We start from the raw sequence: 22,323 nt of genomic DNA, 5'->3' as shown, positions 1-22,323 counted from the left end.
ATAACGGTCTGCTAACTACATTTTGTTTCATTTAACCACTATGATCAACTGTCTCCTGTTTATCAGCAGTTAATGAATGGTTATAAATTGTATGTATATTTTGTGTATATAAAATTGATTAGCTTGATTTTAATATCTTATGGTAAATGCCGTGCTCCTGTTATTTGTATTGAAATGTTCATATCGAGTTATCTTCAATTTCAATTTGGAAAAATTTACTCCACCGGTTCATTTATAGCGGCCTGATAATGTATTTTAATACAAAGTTACATACTATACCCTTCAATTCTGCTATATCACTTGGAAATAAAGTGAGCGTCTCTTGTGAACTCATTGAATCAGGACAAGGATCAATTTTACGTTATATACCCTTCGGTGGTCGCAGTTCTCCGGCACTCAGACGACAAACACAAATTTGTTTCAATTGAACTGGAATATACAGGTCACAATTCTATAGAATATAATTACTGCTTATTACTGAGCAACGTTTCGACTAGGCTTCTCTAGTCATTATCAAACAGAAGGAAAATATGTACACGTATGTAACAATTTTACTTTCTTGATGCGATGCAGGGATGTCGGTATAGTACCATAGGACCTAATTATCAAATCACCAATATTAACATTAAACTTTATAATCCTTAATTAAATTACCTTCCCTTTAAGTACATGTAGTTAGAAGCGGATATCTCTGGTTGGTCAGCATTAACTAACTATTGATGTATACGTGTATATATTGTCTTGTCATATTTTCATATTTTATCATTGCTTGATAATGACTAGAGAAGCCTAGTCGAAACCTCGTTCAGTAATTAGCAGTAATTGTATTCCATAGTTTTGTGACCGGAGAAACAAAAAGCCGACATGTTGTTAATTGTCCAGTCATCTTTATAATTAAATCTTTTGATAAACAAATATGTTTTGCGTTCATTATGGTTTGGGGCTGTTATATCAGTATTGGTCACTTTAATTCAGGACAAACCCACCATAATTGATTTTCCGTGTATATCCTTTTAGCGAAATTGTATCTGAAGACATTGAATAAATCTATATTCAAATAATAAAATGATTTTGTCCAATTTAAAAAAAAAGAAAGGAAAACAAATTATAAAAAAGTGAATTTATTTTTTGTGTTATGTACATATTTACATAAAATGGTGAAGGATATTAATTATGGTATTACCATGACAACAAAAATAAACTAGATTCTATGGACGGTGGTGTAATATATATCTATATAGGAACTGAAACAATACATGTATATATAGTTTGCCTAGAAAAATATAGATATACAAACACGAAAATGTTAAATATCATTAATTTTTATATGAAAAACTTGCTCCAATTAGAGACACAATTTGTTAATAAATCAAGGCCCCTCTTGAATATTTTTTTTATAAAATTATCTTAAAGCACATTATGAAATATTCATTTAGATTATTATTTCTAAATAACTAATAATTACTTATGCGGCATGTTGTCAATAAATATTTGTTCTTAAAGGCACTTGCATAATGCATAATAGTTTATCTTTGGCACATTTTCATTATTTTTTTTCACGATAAAAATCGATAATCGATTATCCACACTAATTGATTACAGCACTGATTTGTCCATCTCGTCTTTAACACACATATTCCCTCTCTAATTTCAAACCTTGTGCTTAAATCACAAGAAGACGTAATAAATAGTGGAGATCTTTACAATATATTCAATAAAATTATAACACTTAAAATAGTCACATTGATCACATGGCACATTTTTCATAATAAGGCGTTGTATGCATTGTTGGTGCCATGGGGTTGGCACTGTAAGGGAAGTAAGGCTTTCGCTCACAACTTGAGGGCTGGCTGAACTGAGATGGTAAAGAAGGCACTCTCATACCTGAAACAAATTAAGATAAAAGAATTGAATGTATAAAAATATAAGACATCACAGGAAGTAAATTTATATTTTAATATATATATATATATATATATATATATATATATATATATATATATATATATTGGGGTATTTTTATTCTAGGAATTATATTTACAAAAGTACTAAGAGAATTTGTTAGCTAAGTGAACTCCTCATATAAGAAATGGCATCTGATGTTCTAGAAAGAGTAGACCTTTGTCTATCTGCTTCACATCTTTATTCATTAATTGTCCTGTTATTTTTTATTCCCCAGATTAAACAAAGGCTTTAAAGGCTCATAGGGCAAGGAACCTGTTCAAGAAAGAGGAAACATATAGCTATCTACTTCACATTCACATGCTTATCCATTCACAAGCGATAGTTTTTGGTTATTGTTCATATAATAGATATTGCTCATATTAAACAAAGCTATGTCAATCTTTCTGAAACCATGCTTCAAATCATATATGAAATTCCATGGGATATATGTTACCTAAAACCTTTCATTAGATTTTTATGTCAATTTACATTATAGAGTCTGTCTTTCTCTCCTTAGAATAATAAGTTCTTGGAAGCATTGTTAGAAATTAAAAGCTATAACCAGGCGATTGTCAATGAACTTTCTTTTATTTTGTATAGTTTATGGCATCTTTGAGATAAGGTTAAGACAATAACATAAATGTATATACATATTTGTACATTGCTATTGTATTCGCTTTTATGTACACACTTAAAACAAAGAACAACCACGACGGCGATGAAATTTCTTCAGGCTCCGTTTAATAAATATGTTGTTACACAAATAAGCCAAGATATAAATTGGTCTTCGTATTTCATTCTTTTACAAAATGCAATAATGATCACATAACTAGTAGCTATATAATTTTAGAACCTTGCAAAAACAGAAACACCCTGGCAACAAAAATTTTATGAAGAAAATTGAAACAAAACCACCATGAATAAGCCAAAGGCTATCTTGAAGAAGATTTCTCAGAACGTATAGTTAATGGCAGAATGGAGTTAATTTTGTTGAAAGATGTCGAGGGGGGGTATTGGGGTTGTTTTGTAGTTTTAAATGGTAGGTGGTCTACCGAGACTTGAACACGTGTTTCAGCCAACACTACATCTGACACAAGCCCGGTAATAGAACGCCTGAAGTTAAAGGAAGGAGGTATTTTAAGGATACCAGGAATACCCCGTGAGTTACTAACAGGACTGGCCAGGGAAAAAGATACAAATGTAAAAACACTAGCGCTGTTACAAGATATCCTTTTGAAGTATGTCCAACACTACCTGTAACGAATAACTCAAGGTGGAATCTATTCTCATTCGGTAATTGGAAACCCGAGAATTAATGTATTCTCTGAATCAAAGATCAGAATGTTCCCCTCCACAACCGAATATTCAGAATTTAACCAAATTCTTATCATAGATTCATTATTGTCACAGCCCTTGGAAGGATGTTATTGATTTGTGTAAAATATGGAAATAGAACATTAATTAGAGTTTTAACAAAAATAACTCTGATTTGCCCATTAGTCACATTCTATAGACGATGAGCCAGTATTTGCATTTTGGGAAGATATTCGCAAAGTACCAATATTAATTACAGTTCAAAAACATAACTTCGATATTTTAATTAAATGCATTTTAAGAACATAACTTCGATATTTCAATTAACTTCAATTTGAGAACATAACTTTGATATATACCCATTAATCACTCTGTTTCAATTAAATGTATGTTAAGAATATAATTTCGATATACAAATTAATTACCACGTCTTCATTAGCCCCGTCGGAGCAGAACAGTAGGACGTTAAACCCATTTCATTTCAAATTAATTACTATGTTCCAATTAAATGCATGTTACGAATATAACTTCGCTATACACATTATTTACTATGTTTCAATTACATGCATGTTAATAATATAACTCGATATACCCTGTAATTAAAATTTAAGAACTTATCTTCGATTTTGCTAGTATCAGAGAAAACCCACAAGTTTGGACAGGATCGAAACCACGCCACTTGACTAAATGACAGAACTTATCTAAAGTGCATGCGATAGACCAATCGGCCACCCAACTCCTCTAACAAAAAGATTTAATATCGTTATTTCTTTTTATTTGACTATAATCATTGGGTTTTTATTACACGATATATAGTAAAACAGATCCTCATTAACAGTACCCCTCTCATTTCGTTTTTTTAAAACTTAAGATAATTTAGTATTTAACATCGTTAAACAAATGGGCGCCTTATCTACTATGATATAATGTGTTTTCTTATCATTTGATTAATAGCTCATTGAAAGTTTAAAGCATCTTAAATATTAAAGCTTTACATTGGAGGAAGCATGCATTAATTGAAATACTAGATACGGGCGTTTCTAGATTAAGTTGACGAATACAAATTTACATGGATTCTTAATGCTGTTCGGTTCTTGAATTATTGTTATTTAGGTGACTATATAAGACAACTTTTTAAATTATATTAAAATAATGTAATTGACATTCTCGCTTATTGACTATTTAAATAACATCCCGATGCACCATTTTAAGCAATAGTCATCACTTGCAAACTACAATATGGTGAAAGATGAATCTTTAATAGGAATATCAGTCCACAATAGGTTATAACCGTTCAGTATTTACAAAGATATGTGGAATTGATCTATGCTGATTCCTGAGTAACATGCCAGCCGCCATCTTTATTTGCCACGAAAAATATTGATGGGCCTGTTTTTAATCTAATTGCATCCAATCTGGTACATTATCTAGCCTGGGTATTTTGATTTTGTTTTCTTAATTAAATGTTAAATAATTAATTTGAGAACATATTATTAGCATGGATTAAGCCGTTATAACCGTTCAGCATCTACAAAGATATGTGAAATTGAAATTCTATGCTGCTCGCTATGTAATACGCCGGCCGCCATTTTGTTGTCCACGTGAATTTAATAGGTCAGTTTTAAATCAGATCGAATCCCAGCCGGTACGGTGTTTTCTTAATTAAATGCTGAAGAATCAATCTGAGTACATATTAGCGTGGATTAAGTCGTGAGAAATTTGATAGTTTAGCGACAAATGTCAAATCTTTATGCATTTGTATAACAGATCCCCCACATGTAAATGTTTATTATGAATATTCAGCAAACCCGTTCAAAAAGGGCCTACGTGCAATAATTAATAAACCAAATGATTTATAAAGCATAAAATGTGTTATCAGTAGGGCGTTCACAGGTGATGCAGATGTTTGGTAATATCCATAGATCATCGTGCTGTAAATCTTTCTATCAGAGAGAATTAAGAGGTCTAGCAGATTTAATTCACGGTGATCATTTCTTCACGTCATTAGTGCATTTAATTGTGGGGAACATACACGATTTGACAACCTCGTGTAGGTTCATAAGCACTAGGCTGACATAGCTTTGGTTGTGGTTAACTAATAAGATCGGTTTTGGATCAAAGGTTAACGTCAAGGTATATGTCTTTTATATGAGCTAACTCATGTTCTTTCACCTTATATTAGAAGACTGGCGTGTTTTCGAATCCCCGGTTGTACGTGACAAGGAGTAGGGTCACCTGTCCAACCTCGTGTGTTTTCTCCGGGTCCTCCGGTTTCCTCCCACTGCTAAAGACCCCTACGCGCAAGCGAATTATTGAAATAAAATTAAACCATATATTAGTCCCGAAATGACCTAGTCTGTGTCGAGTGGACGTTAAACCCCATTTCTCTCTCTCTCTCTCTCCCTATATATATATGTATTAGAAGATATGATGGTTAAATAATTACGCCGTTCTTATTTTCTGTTCAAGAGGCATATGAGAGGTATATCAAAAAGCTTCCGTTTACATTTTGACGCTTGCATGTCAATAAAATCGAAAAAATGTATATTTAACCATTTCGATATGCAATTAACCTGTGTCAGTGAATAATGAGCTGAATCGATAACCTGAGAGTTCGTGATTCGCTCACGGTGTTGGTCCAAAACGTTCCATTGCATTGTCCACCAGAATGACAGGTCTGACATGGAACAGAATCTACCCTAGGTCCCACGCACACGTTGACGTACACGTAAAAGAAACCTTAGCAGTAGGAATTTGAATTAGGAGTAAGCTGTATCATCGCTATCCGAGATGAGTTAAGAAACTTTGTACTTGGAATTGTTTAGGTATAATATGAAATTCAGCGTTTACTCTGATAACAACTAGACCGGTGACTGTAATGGTGACGATTGATCCTGGGCTACCGTGTACAAAACTTATTCTGTTTCTGACATCTAAACCAACACTATCGTTCCAAAGTAATAAACACGGGTAGCGTGCAAGAGGTAGTAACATATGATGCTACATACAAATCTTGCAATTTCTATTGTATGTTAATCATTATACAGGTATAATCAACGTCACCTGCTATTTGAGCATTGTTAATTTCCACACATCATCTGCTATTAAGCATTGTTAATTTTCACAAGGAGTCAGAGTGTGTTTTGTGGTTCGTTACAACCGAAGATAACCGAATGCAATAAAGTCGGTGCCACAAGACAAGTGTGTTAGAATTAGACATCTCGTGTTACATTCATCCACTACCAATATAAGAAAGACTTGTAGTCAAGCAAGTAGATAAACATAAATCTATTACTCTGTCAATTCCATGCCAAGCCCAATCATGTACCGACATGCTTCCAGCTGATTTAAGTGGCGTTCACGCTTTTTTCAAATTTTCTTCAATTATGCTCTTGCTCAAATTACCTTTCCTTGTTTCACATTAGTTCCTGTATTAGCTTAATTACAATAGCGAAAAACTATTAACAATTTGCAAATTTAGCCCTCCAAATAAATGGTATCAAGCGTTCAAGAAAAAGATACACGAGCATTCGAATTGGACTAAACAGCGCTGGTAGAATTTTTTTTTTCTTTTTTTTTTTTGGGGGGGGGGGTGTACTTTTACAAGTGGCACGATACCCGATGCTTAAAAACATTAATAGAAACTACCAACAGTCTTTTTCTTAATATTGTTAATATTGATCCAGTTTGAGACGACATTTCGGCTGTATCATGAATAATTTTATATACATTTTGATTTTGTAATATCGCTGTTTCCACGTTTTAATGCGTTGTTCACGGTTCGGCAAAATTTGGCTTATTTTTGTAAACTGGCAGGTGTCATTATGAATAACTTGGAATGAATTGTATTTTACGTTCTTAGTTTTAATGTTTTAATTTACCAGTACCCTATTTCGGTAGAATGTTAAATTGCCCTTGCAAAAAGTTTGTATTGAGACAGCATGGTTCAATAATAGTTCCTTATAAAATATGTTGGGTTATTTTTCCAGAAAATAATATACGTGTTTTGCTTTCAAATCTTTGTTTTTTCGATTTTAATCTTTCACAGAGGATGACTCCATGGCATTAGACTAACAGCTTATTCATATTGAAGTTGGGTTTGCCTAAAGTGAATGCAGAAAACATCTTGAGAGCAGTAGCCTACCGCCTACAGAGGAATCATTTCTTATTTCTCTTTTCTTCAGCAAGGAAAAATGTCCTTAAATCGCAGGAAACTCATTGGCACGTGTTTAGTTTTTTTCAAAACATTTTTTTTCCCTCAAGTACATACAGACATACGGCAACATATCATTGCACGTGGTACATAAGATGACGTAATGCCGTGTCTTGTGTTGGAAACCACACACATAGAGAACATGGCGAGGCATGCCCGAATAATTACCCCCAGCATGTGGTGGCGTCCCCTGGGGAGCATCATTCTCACATACACTTATATTAACCCGCTAAAAATACCTCACACCCATTACACAAGAAACGTCTGAGTAACTATTATTTTAGCACTAGTTTGCTCTACATAAACGTTTCTGCTGAGATTCTGAATTTTCTAATGGCGGAACAGAAAAGGGAGGTTTTTTTCCCATGAAGTAAATCTTTAAAGTATTTCCACACAATCAGAGTTATTTTTAATGATATAACCATTTCGTCTGATGATGCACCTACTTCAAGTTGTCATGTCATATCCTTATATTCGTCCCTTTAAAGATAATTTATGATGGGAAATTACACAGGAAACCTTTTTTTTTCGAGTGATATTAGAAATACATATATCCGTCTGCACAATTAAATAACATTTAAGTCATTAACTTCCACCTGCAGTTATGAATGGCAGAGAAGTAAACGTTGGGAATGAATAGTAAATAAAACGTAATTCACAAAAAATCTGTGACAGATCTGAAAGATATTGGACTTGGTAAGAACATGTGACGTTAAATGTGTTTTATCGGTCATACACAACAAATCTGATATAACCATTATTACGAATTGTGGTATGTATATCTGTATGAAGGCAAGTCTAAATCTGGCTTCCTTGAGCGTCAATGACCATCACATATAGTTGTCTTTTAGAGACTTACTGCTTCTTCTGGGCGATTTGCACACAGCAAAACGAATATCGTTTTACATAATTCACATAGATTTAATGCTTATTTTTGGCAATTTTAAAAGATTATTGCCGTACTACATAAAAATAAATCACGGTGATATCTGGATTCAGAACTCATCTTCGGGCCATTATCAGAAAGTAACTCGATTCTGATAACGCTCTGAAATCTGCAGTTCTATGCATCTTCACGGTGCTTGATGTCATTCTAAAAACGGAGGGATATCAGCAAGACCTATGATTGAATGAATGTTATCAAATAAAAGATCAAAGTTGATACCACGTGCAGAAAAACAACAGTAAAAATACTTGAATATCTACCTATTACCTACGTGAAATAAAACAGGGCCGGTAAATCTAAACAAGTGAAAAAACTAGATATATGGCAAGAGACAGAAAGAGATAGAGAAAATATTTTTTTCCTCCAGGATCAACAATATGCTGTAACATTATGTTATGTGGAATCATGTGCTACCCATCTGTGCTTGATGCCACGAATACAAAAGACAGTTTCACCTGCAAAGCACGTGCATCAGACATACATGGGAAACCTACGTTTTTGAGACACGTGCAAGCGAAAAATAGAGCTCATTACAGACTCCACACAAGGTGGGCAGGTTCTTCTCATACCATTAATTAATATAAAACACTAGTAAATCTGATTTCCTTTATTTTCCATATTTAAAAGTTATGTTGAGATGCATGAAACCACAGGTGTCACCGTGGAACCCATGAATCATACATTATATTGTTTTAACGTTCCCGATATCATATATGTTTTTTATCATGTCATTGTTGTAAGCAATAGCACCCAGAGGATGGGCGTTAACTCTATTACACTTAATAGTTCTTATTTTCATAGGGAAATTTCAAAGAAATGTGTTAAATCGTTTATAGCATAAGATTGTTCTTCAACTGTGTCAGCCTATTAGTAAAACAGTATAAAGATTGTAGAAGTTTCTTTCCTTAGGATGGTTTTCAGAGAAAAGCCAGATTTGCTTCATTTACAACATAAAGCTGGAGAACTAGTTCTTTGGAATCAAAGAAAACGTAAAAAGATTGATGAAAACCAGTACCCCATTTAAAGTGATTATCTTATTAAAATAAAGCTTTGTAAAAAACAAAACACAGATATTCAACCCATCCTACCTATCAGCATTTACCGGAAATCAGTGATATATTCTTACAACATAATATATAGAGTAGGATATATAAAACAAAATCGTACCCGCAGTGGAATATAAAAACTTCTATGTTCTAATACATCACTCTCGATAGAACGAACGTGACAAGGAGTAGGGTTGCCTGTCCAACCTCGTGGGTTTTCTCCGGGTCCTCCGGTTTCCTCCCACTGCTAAAGACCCCTATGCGCAAGCGAATTATTGAAATAAAATTAAACCATATGTTAGTCCCGAAATGACCTAGTTGTGTCGAGTGGACGTTAAACCCCATCTCTCTCTCTCTCTCTCTCTCTCTCTCTCTCGATAGAACGAATTCGTATATTCAGATAATCTGCTAAGCATATTGGGCAATCAAAGTGTTTCCGGTGAATAAAGCCTTGAATGCACGATGGGCCAAAACGCTTAATGCAAATAAGGAATGGAATAACGCATGGGTCTCAAATTATGTATACAATCTTTTGTAAATCAAACTTGGTTTACTTTTAATCTGAAAAAAAATAATTAGAAGTCTCCAAAGGCACCATTAACTTTTTGGTGTAAATTGTCGCTTTAAAATTTTAAACACATTGAACTTTTATGCCGAAAAAGCCACACATAGATATAATATAAGTTTTCCGTCATTGTTAACCCTGAAGTCATCTGACAAACTACTCATGCCATTCTCATTTCCGTTAATGCTGGATTTTTATGATTTATGACATCTGTCAATAATTTGGGGAAGTCTGTATTGTATTTTGTGAGGGGTGTGTGTGACAGGTCCTTTGTAAATCTGACATAAATACTATTCAATCATTTTCAATTCTAAAACAAAGATGGCGTTCTTTAAAAAAAATGAAACTACAGTCTTTTATTATTAGAATTGAATTTTGCAGGAAGTGTGTCAATTAACACGATCTATATATCTATACATTTTTAAATGCTAAATATTGACTTATAAAATATTGAGTGGAAGAATTCAAATAGTAAACGTCACAATATATGGTGTCCTTTGCCTTTATGATCATTCTACGTCTCTAAGCACCACTGATATTTGTAAAACATACAGTTTCAGTTTAATTTAATAAACACACTCAACAAACGCCCCGAACCTCAAGAAATGTATAATGACAACACTCGTACATATCAGACAATACCGGAAATGACGTCATATTGGGGGTATGATGGAGTGTAACTGCGTCTCAGAAATTACGAGATCCGGTCTATATACAATTTGTATCTTATTTATTCAGACGAATCATTAAACATAAATCGGTCTATTGCAGGTCTTTCTTTAGGCCTGAAATGTTATCTGAATTATTAATTAGACATTAATTAACGTATCCAGACCATAAGCAACTCTCGATGTGATCGCTAGCCTGTGATATTTACTGGATTAGGATCCGATCTGCTGCTCAACGCTCATTCATGATTAAATCAAGAAATGGATAATTGAGACTATATTTTTATCGTATCGACTTTAGTAATGATGATCTAAGCTAGGCCCAAAATTCAATCGCTAAACTCTCGGTTAAAAGTGGATTCTATACACCTGGCCTAGCATTACGTACATCAGATAAACTACTTTTAAAGCCCAAAACTGTTCAACTAGTCTCTTATTGTCAGCGCTCTTTTAGTTATCAAGCAACTGTTTTATGGAATAATCTACCATTTAGTTTAAGATGCTGTACATCTCTATATTCTTTTAAAAACAACTTAAAACACATTTATGTAATCAGTCTTTTAACTGATTCTGTATACAATCGTTAACATGTCCATAATCTTGTTGTTTATTTATGATCTACATTGTCACTTTGTAAAGTACCCCTGAACATGTTATATGAAAGGGTGCACTATAAATATGCTGTAATAATAATAATAATAATAAATAATAATTAATTTGACTGAAATTTTCAGCAAATTCCCTTTACATTATCTAGTTTTTAACTATAAAAGTGAGAACTGTAATCTACCATAATGTATTTTTAATTGATGTATTTCCGACTGATAATATATTGAAATAACACAATTTTGACCGTTAATAACATTTTCACTTTTTAAACCAATCAAGTGAAATATGGACCTTTAATGAGATTGTATATTTTTCGAAATTTATCGCCCTGGAATATCGTAGACATTGGAACAGATGTAAAATTTAGACACGCTCAGCTGTCAATCAAAGTAAAGAAATAATACAATTCACAGTTTTCACCACAAATCCTCTCTATGCCTTATTAGCTAACTCACTTACAATATCCCTTGTGAGGTCTGTATTTGGTTTACATCAGAACACGTCGATATCGGCCAATCTAGTGTAACTTCCCTAGATAAATTGAAACCAGATTTTGATACTATTCACTACATACGAAAGACATTACCTATTTAGCGTAATTCGAAAACTTGGACTGACAAATTGCCTAGATGTGCCCCGATATGTTTCAAGTGAGAAGCGTTTGTAAAATAGAAGACATTCTCGCTAACAAAGATTGCCAGATATGTCGGTTAAGAACCACGATGATACATTGCAGCATACTACAATACCATATGTATTTCATAACAACTTGATGAAGAGCCTCCATTTTGAGATATTTTTGCATTCATTCTATATATTTGATGTACAATATATTTGACCTTTGACATATAACCTATTTCCCTGTACTTGGCGTATTTGGAGAAAATCTCCACGAATAGCTGTATTATTGAATTTGATCTTTTTTTTATTTAATCGAGACTTGGAAAATTATTCAGTACAAATATCCAATTTAGGTTAAATGAATAATAAATCAAAATAAAGTTTTGAAATGGCTTGAACCCTCTAAAATTGATTACGGACATTAAATCTAGAAACAAATTAACGGATCTCGTCATTTCTAAGACGTTCTTAAAAGTCGTTATAACGGATCTCGTCATTTCTAAGACGTTCTTAAAAGTCGTTATAACTGGGTTATGCTCAAAGACGTTCTTAAAAGTCGTTATAACCGGGTTATGCTCTAAGACACCATTAAAAGTCTTTATAACCAGGTTATGTTATAAATAACATACGGTTGTTTTCATCATCTATTTCTTAAGATGTTAAATTAAACTCCGAGTGTAATAGTGGGGCCGTTGTAGGTGCGAAATTTATATTTCTTCATTCGGCTAAGAGGCGCACAATGTCCTCCATGCATCGTTGTATTTATTACTTGGAATCCTACATTAATTTATTAAATCGACATTCGCCCAAATCCGAGGTCATGTGCTATTCACACAAAATCTTCTATCGTAAATTATGTTCTGGTTAAAATAAACTTTTTGATATATTTTTACGCAACTTAAGCCATGTTTTGTAAAATTGTTTGGTATTGCTAAGTTCAAGATCTTTATCTTAGATGTTCCATATTCAAGACATCTGTATCTTTATTGTTTTAGAACTTAAAACGCTGTTGAAGCAAACATTCAACTTTTGAACGAGATTTGTATTTCCCGTATTGGATGTATATTACATGAACACCGGTGACATATCCGTCATGGAAACACCATTGAGATATTTCAAAATACGACGACTGTTTATTTCTTTATGTCGGAACTGGCAACATATGAGAATGACATTTATGTGAAAAAAATGGTTTTGTAATGGAGCACGCGTCTTTACCTAAACAGCAAAATGTTGAAAATATTGTTTGTCACTTAAGAGATAATTTATTTACATTTTTCGACTTCCGCCACAATTGTTGATCATCTTTTAAGATAACGACGTTTCAAGTTACGACCTTACAAGGTTAAAATATTCACCAGTGGTACAAAAATGCAATTTTTAAAACAACTTGTTATGACAAGCACTTGTACGCACAAAAGTACAGATACAATTATTAACTTTAGGAACATCTCAAATAACTAAGAAGTGGAAGTTAAAAGATTGAAATAAATGTCGAAAATGCACACATTTGTTTCTTTATGGTTCAAATTCCGCTAAATATTTTGGTGCACAAGCACAAACTGAGGACAATGTATCTTGCAAACTCCCCCTACCCCAAACGTGGATCTCTCCGGCTATGGGACTTTGCATAGCCTACATGTATATACTTATGCTTACTTATAGTTCGTTGTCTGAGATGATGCTATGTTAAATATTTGTCAAACGAATAGAATGAATTGTGCCGGTCATATGAAATTCAACACTACTCAGATATACAAAGGGTCAGTGTGATTCAATTAAAGCGGATGAATATTTTACTAACTAAAAGCTTTTTCTTTAATTTTAACTATTTCTTTAACTTTTTTTTATTTAAAAATTTTATTTAACTTTTATTCATTTAAAAAATTTCTGTAAATTATACTTTTATATTTATTTATTTATTTATTTTTGCTTTTTGTTTCTTGTTTATTTTCTTTCTTGTGCTGGGTTTTTTTTTGTTTTTTTTGTCAGGGTGGTGGTGGGGGATACATTTTTTTTATTTCAATTTGTTTCAAGGGTTCCTAATATCCCTTTATTACTATTTTGTTTACTTATGAAATGGCCAGGTAAGAAAAATGAGGGCACCAAATTACAACAGGCCCTATATTGAGTTTATTCTAATTTAAGTCTAATTTAGGGTGTATGTAAGACAACAGTTGAAGTCCTGTTGTTGTTCCCGTGGTTAACGTTAAGAAAAGTGACGTAATATGCATCGAATGTCGTAATTTGCCATGGTTTCTCTCTAACGTTAGAATAACAGTCCTCTTGGATTTGAATCGGTAGGGGGCGCCCGTCTCGTTAACCAGCCATTAGTATCATGTGACGCCAATGATTACAGGCCATTACGCAAGACAATAATTTCTTTGATGCAATAAGTTGGACACTGTGTGGATCGCTAATAGTTAGGACTGATGCTTCAGATTAGCCCTAATCGACGCTAACCGTCTCAAACCAGCCCCCAACAATGTCTTAACCAAATTATTTAATCATTTCGGGCAATGATATGTACATATTTAATTAGGTGTATTTATACGAGAATTAATCATGTGAATGGAACCGAGTAAGTAATATGTAAATAACAGCAATGATCATGATAGGGAGGCATTTAATAAAAACATTTGACATGTACACCAGACATAATTATTATTGATATTTGATTCCGTCAAAAATAATTTTGACAAAATTTTTAAACCATCGACAATATAGTTAATACAAGTTCCATGGCATGACAACAATACCTTTTGGTCTCCAGACCAATACGTAATTTAATTTTATTTCCGAGCAGCATGAATACTTTTTTCTAATGTTGTTCTACTCCTTTAAAGATTTGATTTTTCTATAATATAAATTTCTTTCGAAATATGTAAATAAACCAATCACTCATATGTCATGCTTATAATCTTAGTTTTAAATAAAGTTCTGTCCTGTTCTAAAAGTGTATACCAAAGAATCATGAAATCGAATATTATATGATGATATTGCGAGTACTGGTATATTATAAGTCATATCATAGAATAATGTTGTTTTTTATATCTTTAAACTACTTGTTGTTTTCTTATATTCGATATTTTCACTGATTACTCTTATAGGCCATATAATAGTACACTGTCATTGTTTTCATATTTTCGATATTTTCACTGATTATTCTTCTGATTACTAGTATATTATAAGCCATATAATAGAACACTGTTATTGTTTTCTTATTTTCGATATTTTCACTGATTAATCTTCTGATTACTCTATATTATAGGTCATAATATCGTACACTGTTATCGTTTACATCTTTTAACTCTTTATTTATTTTTCATCTTCGAATTTAAACGATTTACCACAAATATTGTGTCTCATAGGCCTAAAAGATCTGACATTGTACAGTTTCATTATTTGTGAATGTGGAAGTGTGACATATAAATAAAACAATTCTTCTTCTTCGACATGTAAATTCAAGAAACACGAATATTAAATATTTAGCCATTTTAACATATTATGAAAGTCGACTAAAATTAGTAATTTTAATCAATTATTTATTTTTTTATTATGAATTTAATAATTTTAACTAAACGGAAATTGTTAAGTTTTAATCCGCTTTCGGGAATATACATTTTTTTCACAAAGAAATACAAGCTTATTATCGTTGTCTATACGTTTAATAGAGTGTGTTTACATTTATCGCTAACTATAAATTGTTTACAAATCCAACTCCTAGTGTATTCATTCTTAGTTTATTTCTTTTACTTGAGGGACAATAAATTCTTCCTATCCCAGCAACATAATCTCAAATAAATAGAAGGTAGCGACTAAAGAGAAATTTCCCTACGTCAAAATAAACTTTTATTGATTTCAGTAAACGCTCTTCGCGCAAAATTTGTAAACTTTCACGGCCATGTCTGAAAAACTTGTAACCCTTATGAATAATATTTACGCATCTTATTTCCCTAGACATCACACTGTTATGCCGCGAGTAAACACAAAACATAAACTTACGAAATAAACCTCGACTCGATGGGTTATATGCTTCTGTGTTTACTACGCGGCCTTTTGTTTAGATCTTGGTTATTAATATTGTAAACATACGTTAGTAAACTGTATAAACTAAATAATTGACAACTACTTTATTTTATGAGATATTAGGGTTCGATTTACAATCAAAATATTCCACCCCCGATTGCAAAAAACGTAAATATACGAAAACTACATCCATAGATATGTAGACAATATAGGTCTTGTGCATGTACAGTACTAAACAGTATAAGACAAAATGTTTGCAACTACGTATGTACATTAAAGGCGCAACACAATTTAAATGGAAAATAATCACTGGTTTATAGACATATAGCACGACGTTTCGACAAGCATTCTCTTATGTTATCAAGCTAAACCAGTGATTGTTTTACATATAAATTGTGTTTTTTTGTTGTTGGGTTTTTTGGGGTTTTTTTATGTGCTCAATCGTTAAATGCCACTCAAGGATTATACATTAAAGGTATCGTTTCGGAAGATATCAAATTTTCCACGGCTTATTCCACGTTAAAATGTATTCGAATTGATTATTTAATATATAATTAAGAAAACAAAATAAAAATATCAACGGTAGAGAATCGACTGGGATATATATGGATTATAAAGAGATTCACCAAAAGTTCTCGGTGACATTATTATAGTTTGGCCCGGGCTGCCGAATGTTGACAAATTTTCAACACACAATGTCTTTGTGAAAATACTGAACGGAATTTAACAATGTTTGGAATGATATTCTTTTCAGAGATTCCATTTTCACAATATTATAGTTTGCAAGAGATACGAAATCTCTTAAATATCGAACAGAAATTTTAGCTCCTTATTGGGGTAAATTTACAATCTAAAGAAATTTTGCTGAATTCTTTTCAATCACAGTTTGACGATTTCTTACAATCATACCACAGAACAAATACTGTAGACAAAAAAAATGAAACTGCATCCTTAGAAAATAAAATACACTGCAGTTTTAATGTTCTAATGGATGTTAGATTTGAGGAGCTCATATAGCTAACTAATTTGTATTGCAATGAAAATTCTCTGGGTTCCTTCAATAAAAATATTCAATAAATAATGAACAAAATATGGCTCCTTTCTTAACAAATTTACAAAAACAGATTATCAGAAGAGTATGAGATGATATTCTTGGTGTTCTCTTTTTTTCTGCTGTTGTTTTTTGTTGTTGTTTTACAAAATACTAGTAAATTGTTTGTTAGATATAAACATATCTCAGATTTCTATAACCGACTTTCTATTTATATTGTTTACTTTTTAAATATGTTCATAAATCCAAGTAGTATTTAAAGCAGTGTCGTTCTGTGGTATAAGATACACCACAAATGTTTCGGGGTTTTCTTAGAAGATAAATAAATTTATTATGTTTGAAAAGGATCTATTCGATCAAAATATATACATTTAGATTCAAAGCCACATAAGATCAATTTATTATTTCTAGTTCGGTGTATCATATTTTTTTTCATTTTCGTGCTCATGTAAAAAGGTTACTTGCTTTTTTAAAATCCAAACATATAAAAGAGCTACTATTTTTGTTTTCAGTTTATACAATTCACCAAAACTTAGAGGAATTTGTATTGTTTTGTGTCGAAAAACATTCACGTTACAAACAGGAAACGTTTTAAAAGAGAATTTTGTTCTTTAAATCTAAGTTTCGAATTTTATTACCTTTTGTTTTTTTAATACAAGTTTCGAATTTTATTGATTACCTTTTGAAATTATTTTATTCGTGTATATATACATACAATTGTTGTGAAGCTTGTTATTTTACAAGTCTATGATATTTGTTTTATTTAATAATGTATATGGATATATTTGTGGTATTTCTTTATTACGCGTCACATGAAAAACAATTTCATTTGCATCAACAGGATAATAAATTCATGAAATGTTTTATAAAATAATTGCCAGTGTTACGGAGACCTTATAATATTTACCTACAAAAATATCCGCCTACCCCCTCCACTCCCCCGAAAAAAAACCTCTAAAAAAGACCTAAAATAAATGAGTCATGTTCCCGCCAAAAAATTAAATTCCTACAAAATGTAAATTTAATATCAATATTAATAATTTTCTAAATAACATTTATCATTTTGTTTTTGTACTATGAATTCGAGTTTTTCTTTTTACTTTAAATACAAGATAAGCCTGTCTTAGCTTTATCCTATACATTAATTCGTACTTCCTGTTTCAAAAAACTCATTCAACTCATTTAACGATGTGCATTAACAAATTCATTCAAAGATTTAATTTGTATAAAATACCATATATACAAAGTTTTTCTCTCTAAGGATATGTGATATTGTATGAATAGGGAATTTTGACCCATATCAATGAGACATAATTTGTAATTTCCATGTTATCTGCGTACATACATTATTTATTTTTCCTCTATATCTCATGTGATTGCATTTTAAAACTGCCCTGTAAAAATACCATTTTTGTATTATTTTCCTTTTAAATATATGTGTATTTTAGGCTCGTCTCGATTTTATCCTTAACACGCATTTTGTATTCTCTCTTTATCAAACACAACGTCATCTATAAGGTATAAGTGGGTACACTACGAACATAGTTTTAATATCCACGTAAATTATTATTAGTACCTTATTTTGTATATGTATACATTCAAAAAAGAATATTGGTTAAATTTCTAAATTATTTAGAATACATCTATTAATTAATTTTATTCCCAAACAAACATTTCACTATTGTAATTGTAAAATCACATTATACACCAGTTAAAAGAGCAATACTCTACAATATTCTAAATTAAAACGGTTTTTATTTGTCTACAAATTAATTGCATGTAGGAAAGGAACACCCAAGATTAATCAAGTAAAAAAACGATCAACCTTATTTTTTAAAAAAAATACTTAATAGAAACCCCGCTATAAATTTTAAACTAAAATCTAGATGAAAACCGTTGAAATAAAAATGGGTGAAATATTCCGTGTATCTTTTCTTATTTCCCCGTTAAAATTCCTCTGATAGTCTACGGCGTGTGAAAATATGTTAGATTTGATTTCAACGAGAGCTTCACTTTTCATCACATTTATATAGAGCGAAATCTAAGACGAAAACTCGGGTTGAAAACCCATGCGAAAGAAAACATAGCGTCTAGAAAGGAACAAAATGGTCATGGCAAAACAAGTATATCTTTCTACCCAAAAATCTTGTAACAATTTAAGAAATTCACAGTCTTGAAATAGTTACGTGGAATCTATTATTGCAGTTGTTGTTTTTGTTCGTGTTAATTGCACGCGATCCGTGCCCCACGGGCAGTAAGAACACGCAATAGCGACTAGAATTACGGCTTGACTACAGTTTCACACCAAGAAAAGACTATAGTTCTTTCTCAATTACAAGTTTACCCACTCCGAACCTGTCAAAACTAACTTAATTTAACTTGACAACTGACATAATTCAAGAATCATGATCTTGCAATCTGTAAACAATTTGTGAATGACGTAAACTAATCACTCATTAATTAACGAGACAAAATATTAATTCGGAAAAATGGAAATGTGTCACGTAGTTTTACATGGCAGGCCATTAGATTCTTATTAACTATCAATCTCATTTAGAACTGTAATTTTTCATTTGCAAAAAATAAAACAAACCCACACAGAAATAAATTATTTAATGTGGGTGCCAAAAATGTATATTAAAATATATATCCCCCTTTTTATGGTATATTATTTGATAACCAAACATGTAAACAATATAGATATTTATAATTCATTATAATTATCCAAAGTATTGAATAAAGACAGTTAACATTTATTTTTACAGTATTTGTTATGTATTATCCAAATTATTGAATTATATTAAAATATTAATATAAATTATTATTATTATATATTTTATTACTTTCTTCTATAATACAACCATCTTCATTAGCCCAGTTCGGAGCACAACAGTAGGACGTTAAACCCCATTTCATGTCATTTCATTTATTTAAAACAAGGCTATTTGAAATGAACGTATTTTACAAACAAATAAATTGTAACCAGATAGAAGAAAGTATATAGAAATTCTTCCGTTCTACTTATTAAATAATTATGTAACACAAACCATGCTAAAAACTATTCCTTACAAACAAGGATGTATAATAATTATTTCTACAATGCTAACTACTTACCAGCTAATGTCAAATCTACTGTATCGGTACTGGAGGCCGGGGGCATGCTGCCGTATGGGAGGGTATCGGTGTTGGATGGGGGTGACATACTGTGCATGGAACCAGTGCTACCTGTCGGACTGAGCGGCTGCTGCTTGACATAACGTTGATACTGCCACTGTGACGTAGCCATGGCATTAAGCTGGTCTCTGTCGTACATGGACTGGGAAACACTCTGTGTCGGGGTATTTTGAGGCGTGGTCAGGTGCGAATAATCAGTATTTACACTCGACATACTGGCCATGGCACAACTCGGTGCATAGCGGTTATTAAAATTACAACTATTTGGCATATGTTGTGTCATTGAATTGGGCATAATCATATTCGCCATGTTGGCCATGTTGGTCATATTCGATGTTTCGTATGGTTGACTACTGTTGGTATTACAGGACATATTCATAGGTGGCATGCCAGAATTTTGTGAATAAAAGTCATAATGTGAACCCATCATAGGTGGCGTACTGTTCATACTCATTCCGTTCAACATTCCGAACGGTTTCATGGCTTGGCACTTTCTTCGGAACCCCCTTGGGCGACGTCTGAATGAACCCTCCTCGAACATGAACTCTGCAGCAGGGTCAATGGTCCAATAGTGACCTTTACCTGGCCGGCCAATTCCTTTAGGTAGTTTTATAAAGCACTCGTTTAAAGACAGGTTATGGCGAACTGAATTCTTCCAGCCCTGGTAAGTACCGCGGAAGAATGGAAACTTTTGTTGAAGATATTGGTATATTTCGCTCAGGGTGCATCTTCTAGTTGGGTTCGCTTGAATGGCCATTACAATCAAAGCTATATATGAATACGGTGGCTTTTCCGATCGGCGTACTCCAACACCGGGTTTCTTGCCCATGGTTTTCTCACACGGGGAATCTGGGGATGTGGTGGTGCTCGGACTCTCATCGCCACTGTCCGGATCATGGTGATCATCTTTCATATCGTGTTTATCATCCAAATCTGTCATTGGACCGAGATCAGGTACACTGGTCAACATAGTCATATGCAAAGGCTTTCTGTCCATCTCACAGTCCATCATTTTCAAAAGATGAATCGATTTGATAAAATATCCTTAAAATAACAATATTTACGTCGGGTTATACCGTTTGGTGTTTGTATTGCACAATCCCTTAGTGTGGTCCAACTCTGTCGCTATATCGTTTATATACACATCATTGTTCACACAAACACTAAGAGTTTCTTCCTCTGTATCCAAGTGATATACACACGTCCAACGAGCTCGAAATTCTTCCTCTCCCTCGTCTTACTAGCACCAAATGTCAAAACAGACCGAGAAGCGAACACCTTGGATAGATTTTAACCAAATGCTCAGACGCTGAATCTCAACAACAGAAACCAGTTTAAGTTCATTGAAATGTGGACGTTAATCCTGAGACGAATCTTGTTTCCAAACTAAGTGACCGATGAAAAAGTGGAACTGTCATTACATGATCAGAAACTATACGCACCATTTCAATGAAATTAGGCTTGAAACGAACCTCATCCAATAGTTGGGCTGCCTACTGGAATAATGTGGGCGGAGCGTGTTGGTGCCAATCACGTGTTGTGGCTAAATGACGGGAACGATTAAGAAGATTGCCTAAGTAAGCGATGCCGGGGGTTCGGTGTTATTATTTCGTGACTTTGTGTTTGTACTTTATGCCTCCCTCGTAGAAAACTGTCTCGTATGTATTTGCTGTATTTCATTTCATCTCTGCTGGACATTGGAATCTGGACAGACTTAGATAAAGAACAGAATCAGTAGGGATGAGCACACTACTCAGTAGATGTTAATTCTTCCAATGCGAAGAATTTTATTTTTGAAATACTGAAACACTCATAATTTGAATGATAACTATTAATTAACTACCTTTAAACTATTATTTTGTTGTTATAAAAGAATAATATGAGAAAAAAAAATTATATCCAAAATATTTTCTATTTATTTTTGCGTACTTTTGTTTATTTTTTTTTCATTTTGTAAATATTTCAGATAGCAGGTCCATATTTTTAATAGAGGATGTTTCCCAATTACATGTATAAATCAACTTTTGCCTTTCGTTTTGTATAAATTGCAAATTTGTATTTATACCTGTTTTAAGGAGAGAAAGATGTGGACCAGGGGACAGGTAGCCTTCCGCGAGTTTCCAGTTTAAGTAAAAAGCCTACA

The 22,323-nt window shown here is 32.7% G+C and overlaps 1 protein-coding gene across 1 annotated transcript; it reads right to left on the bottom strand.

The window, feature by feature from the left end:
• Nucleotides 1–1,105: 1,105 nt before the first annotated feature.
• LOC126814406 (forkhead box protein F1) lies at nt 1,106–21,620 on the bottom strand. The gene is made up of 2 exons (XM_050539509.2): nt 20,121–21,620; nt 1,106–1,884 (listed from the first exon to the last, which is right to left on the bottom strand). The coding sequence occupies exons 1-2, from the start codon at nt 21,190–21,192 to the stop codon at nt 1,748–1,750; spliced, it is 1,209 nt and encodes a 402-aa protein (XP_050395466.1). The 5' UTR covers nt 21,193–21,620; the 3' UTR covers nt 1,106–1,747.
• Nucleotides 21,621–22,323: the final 703 nt, after the last annotated feature.

This window comes from Patella vulgata, chromosome 3, assembly GCF_932274485.2.
Source record: "Patella vulgata chromosome 3, xgPatVulg1.2, whole genome shotgun sequence".
Taxonomy (NCBI): Eukaryota; Metazoa; Mollusca; class Gastropoda; family Patellidae; genus Patella; species Patella vulgata.
Note: the sequence above shows the minus strand (reverse complement) of the source record. Positions and strands in the feature narration are given on the sequence as shown.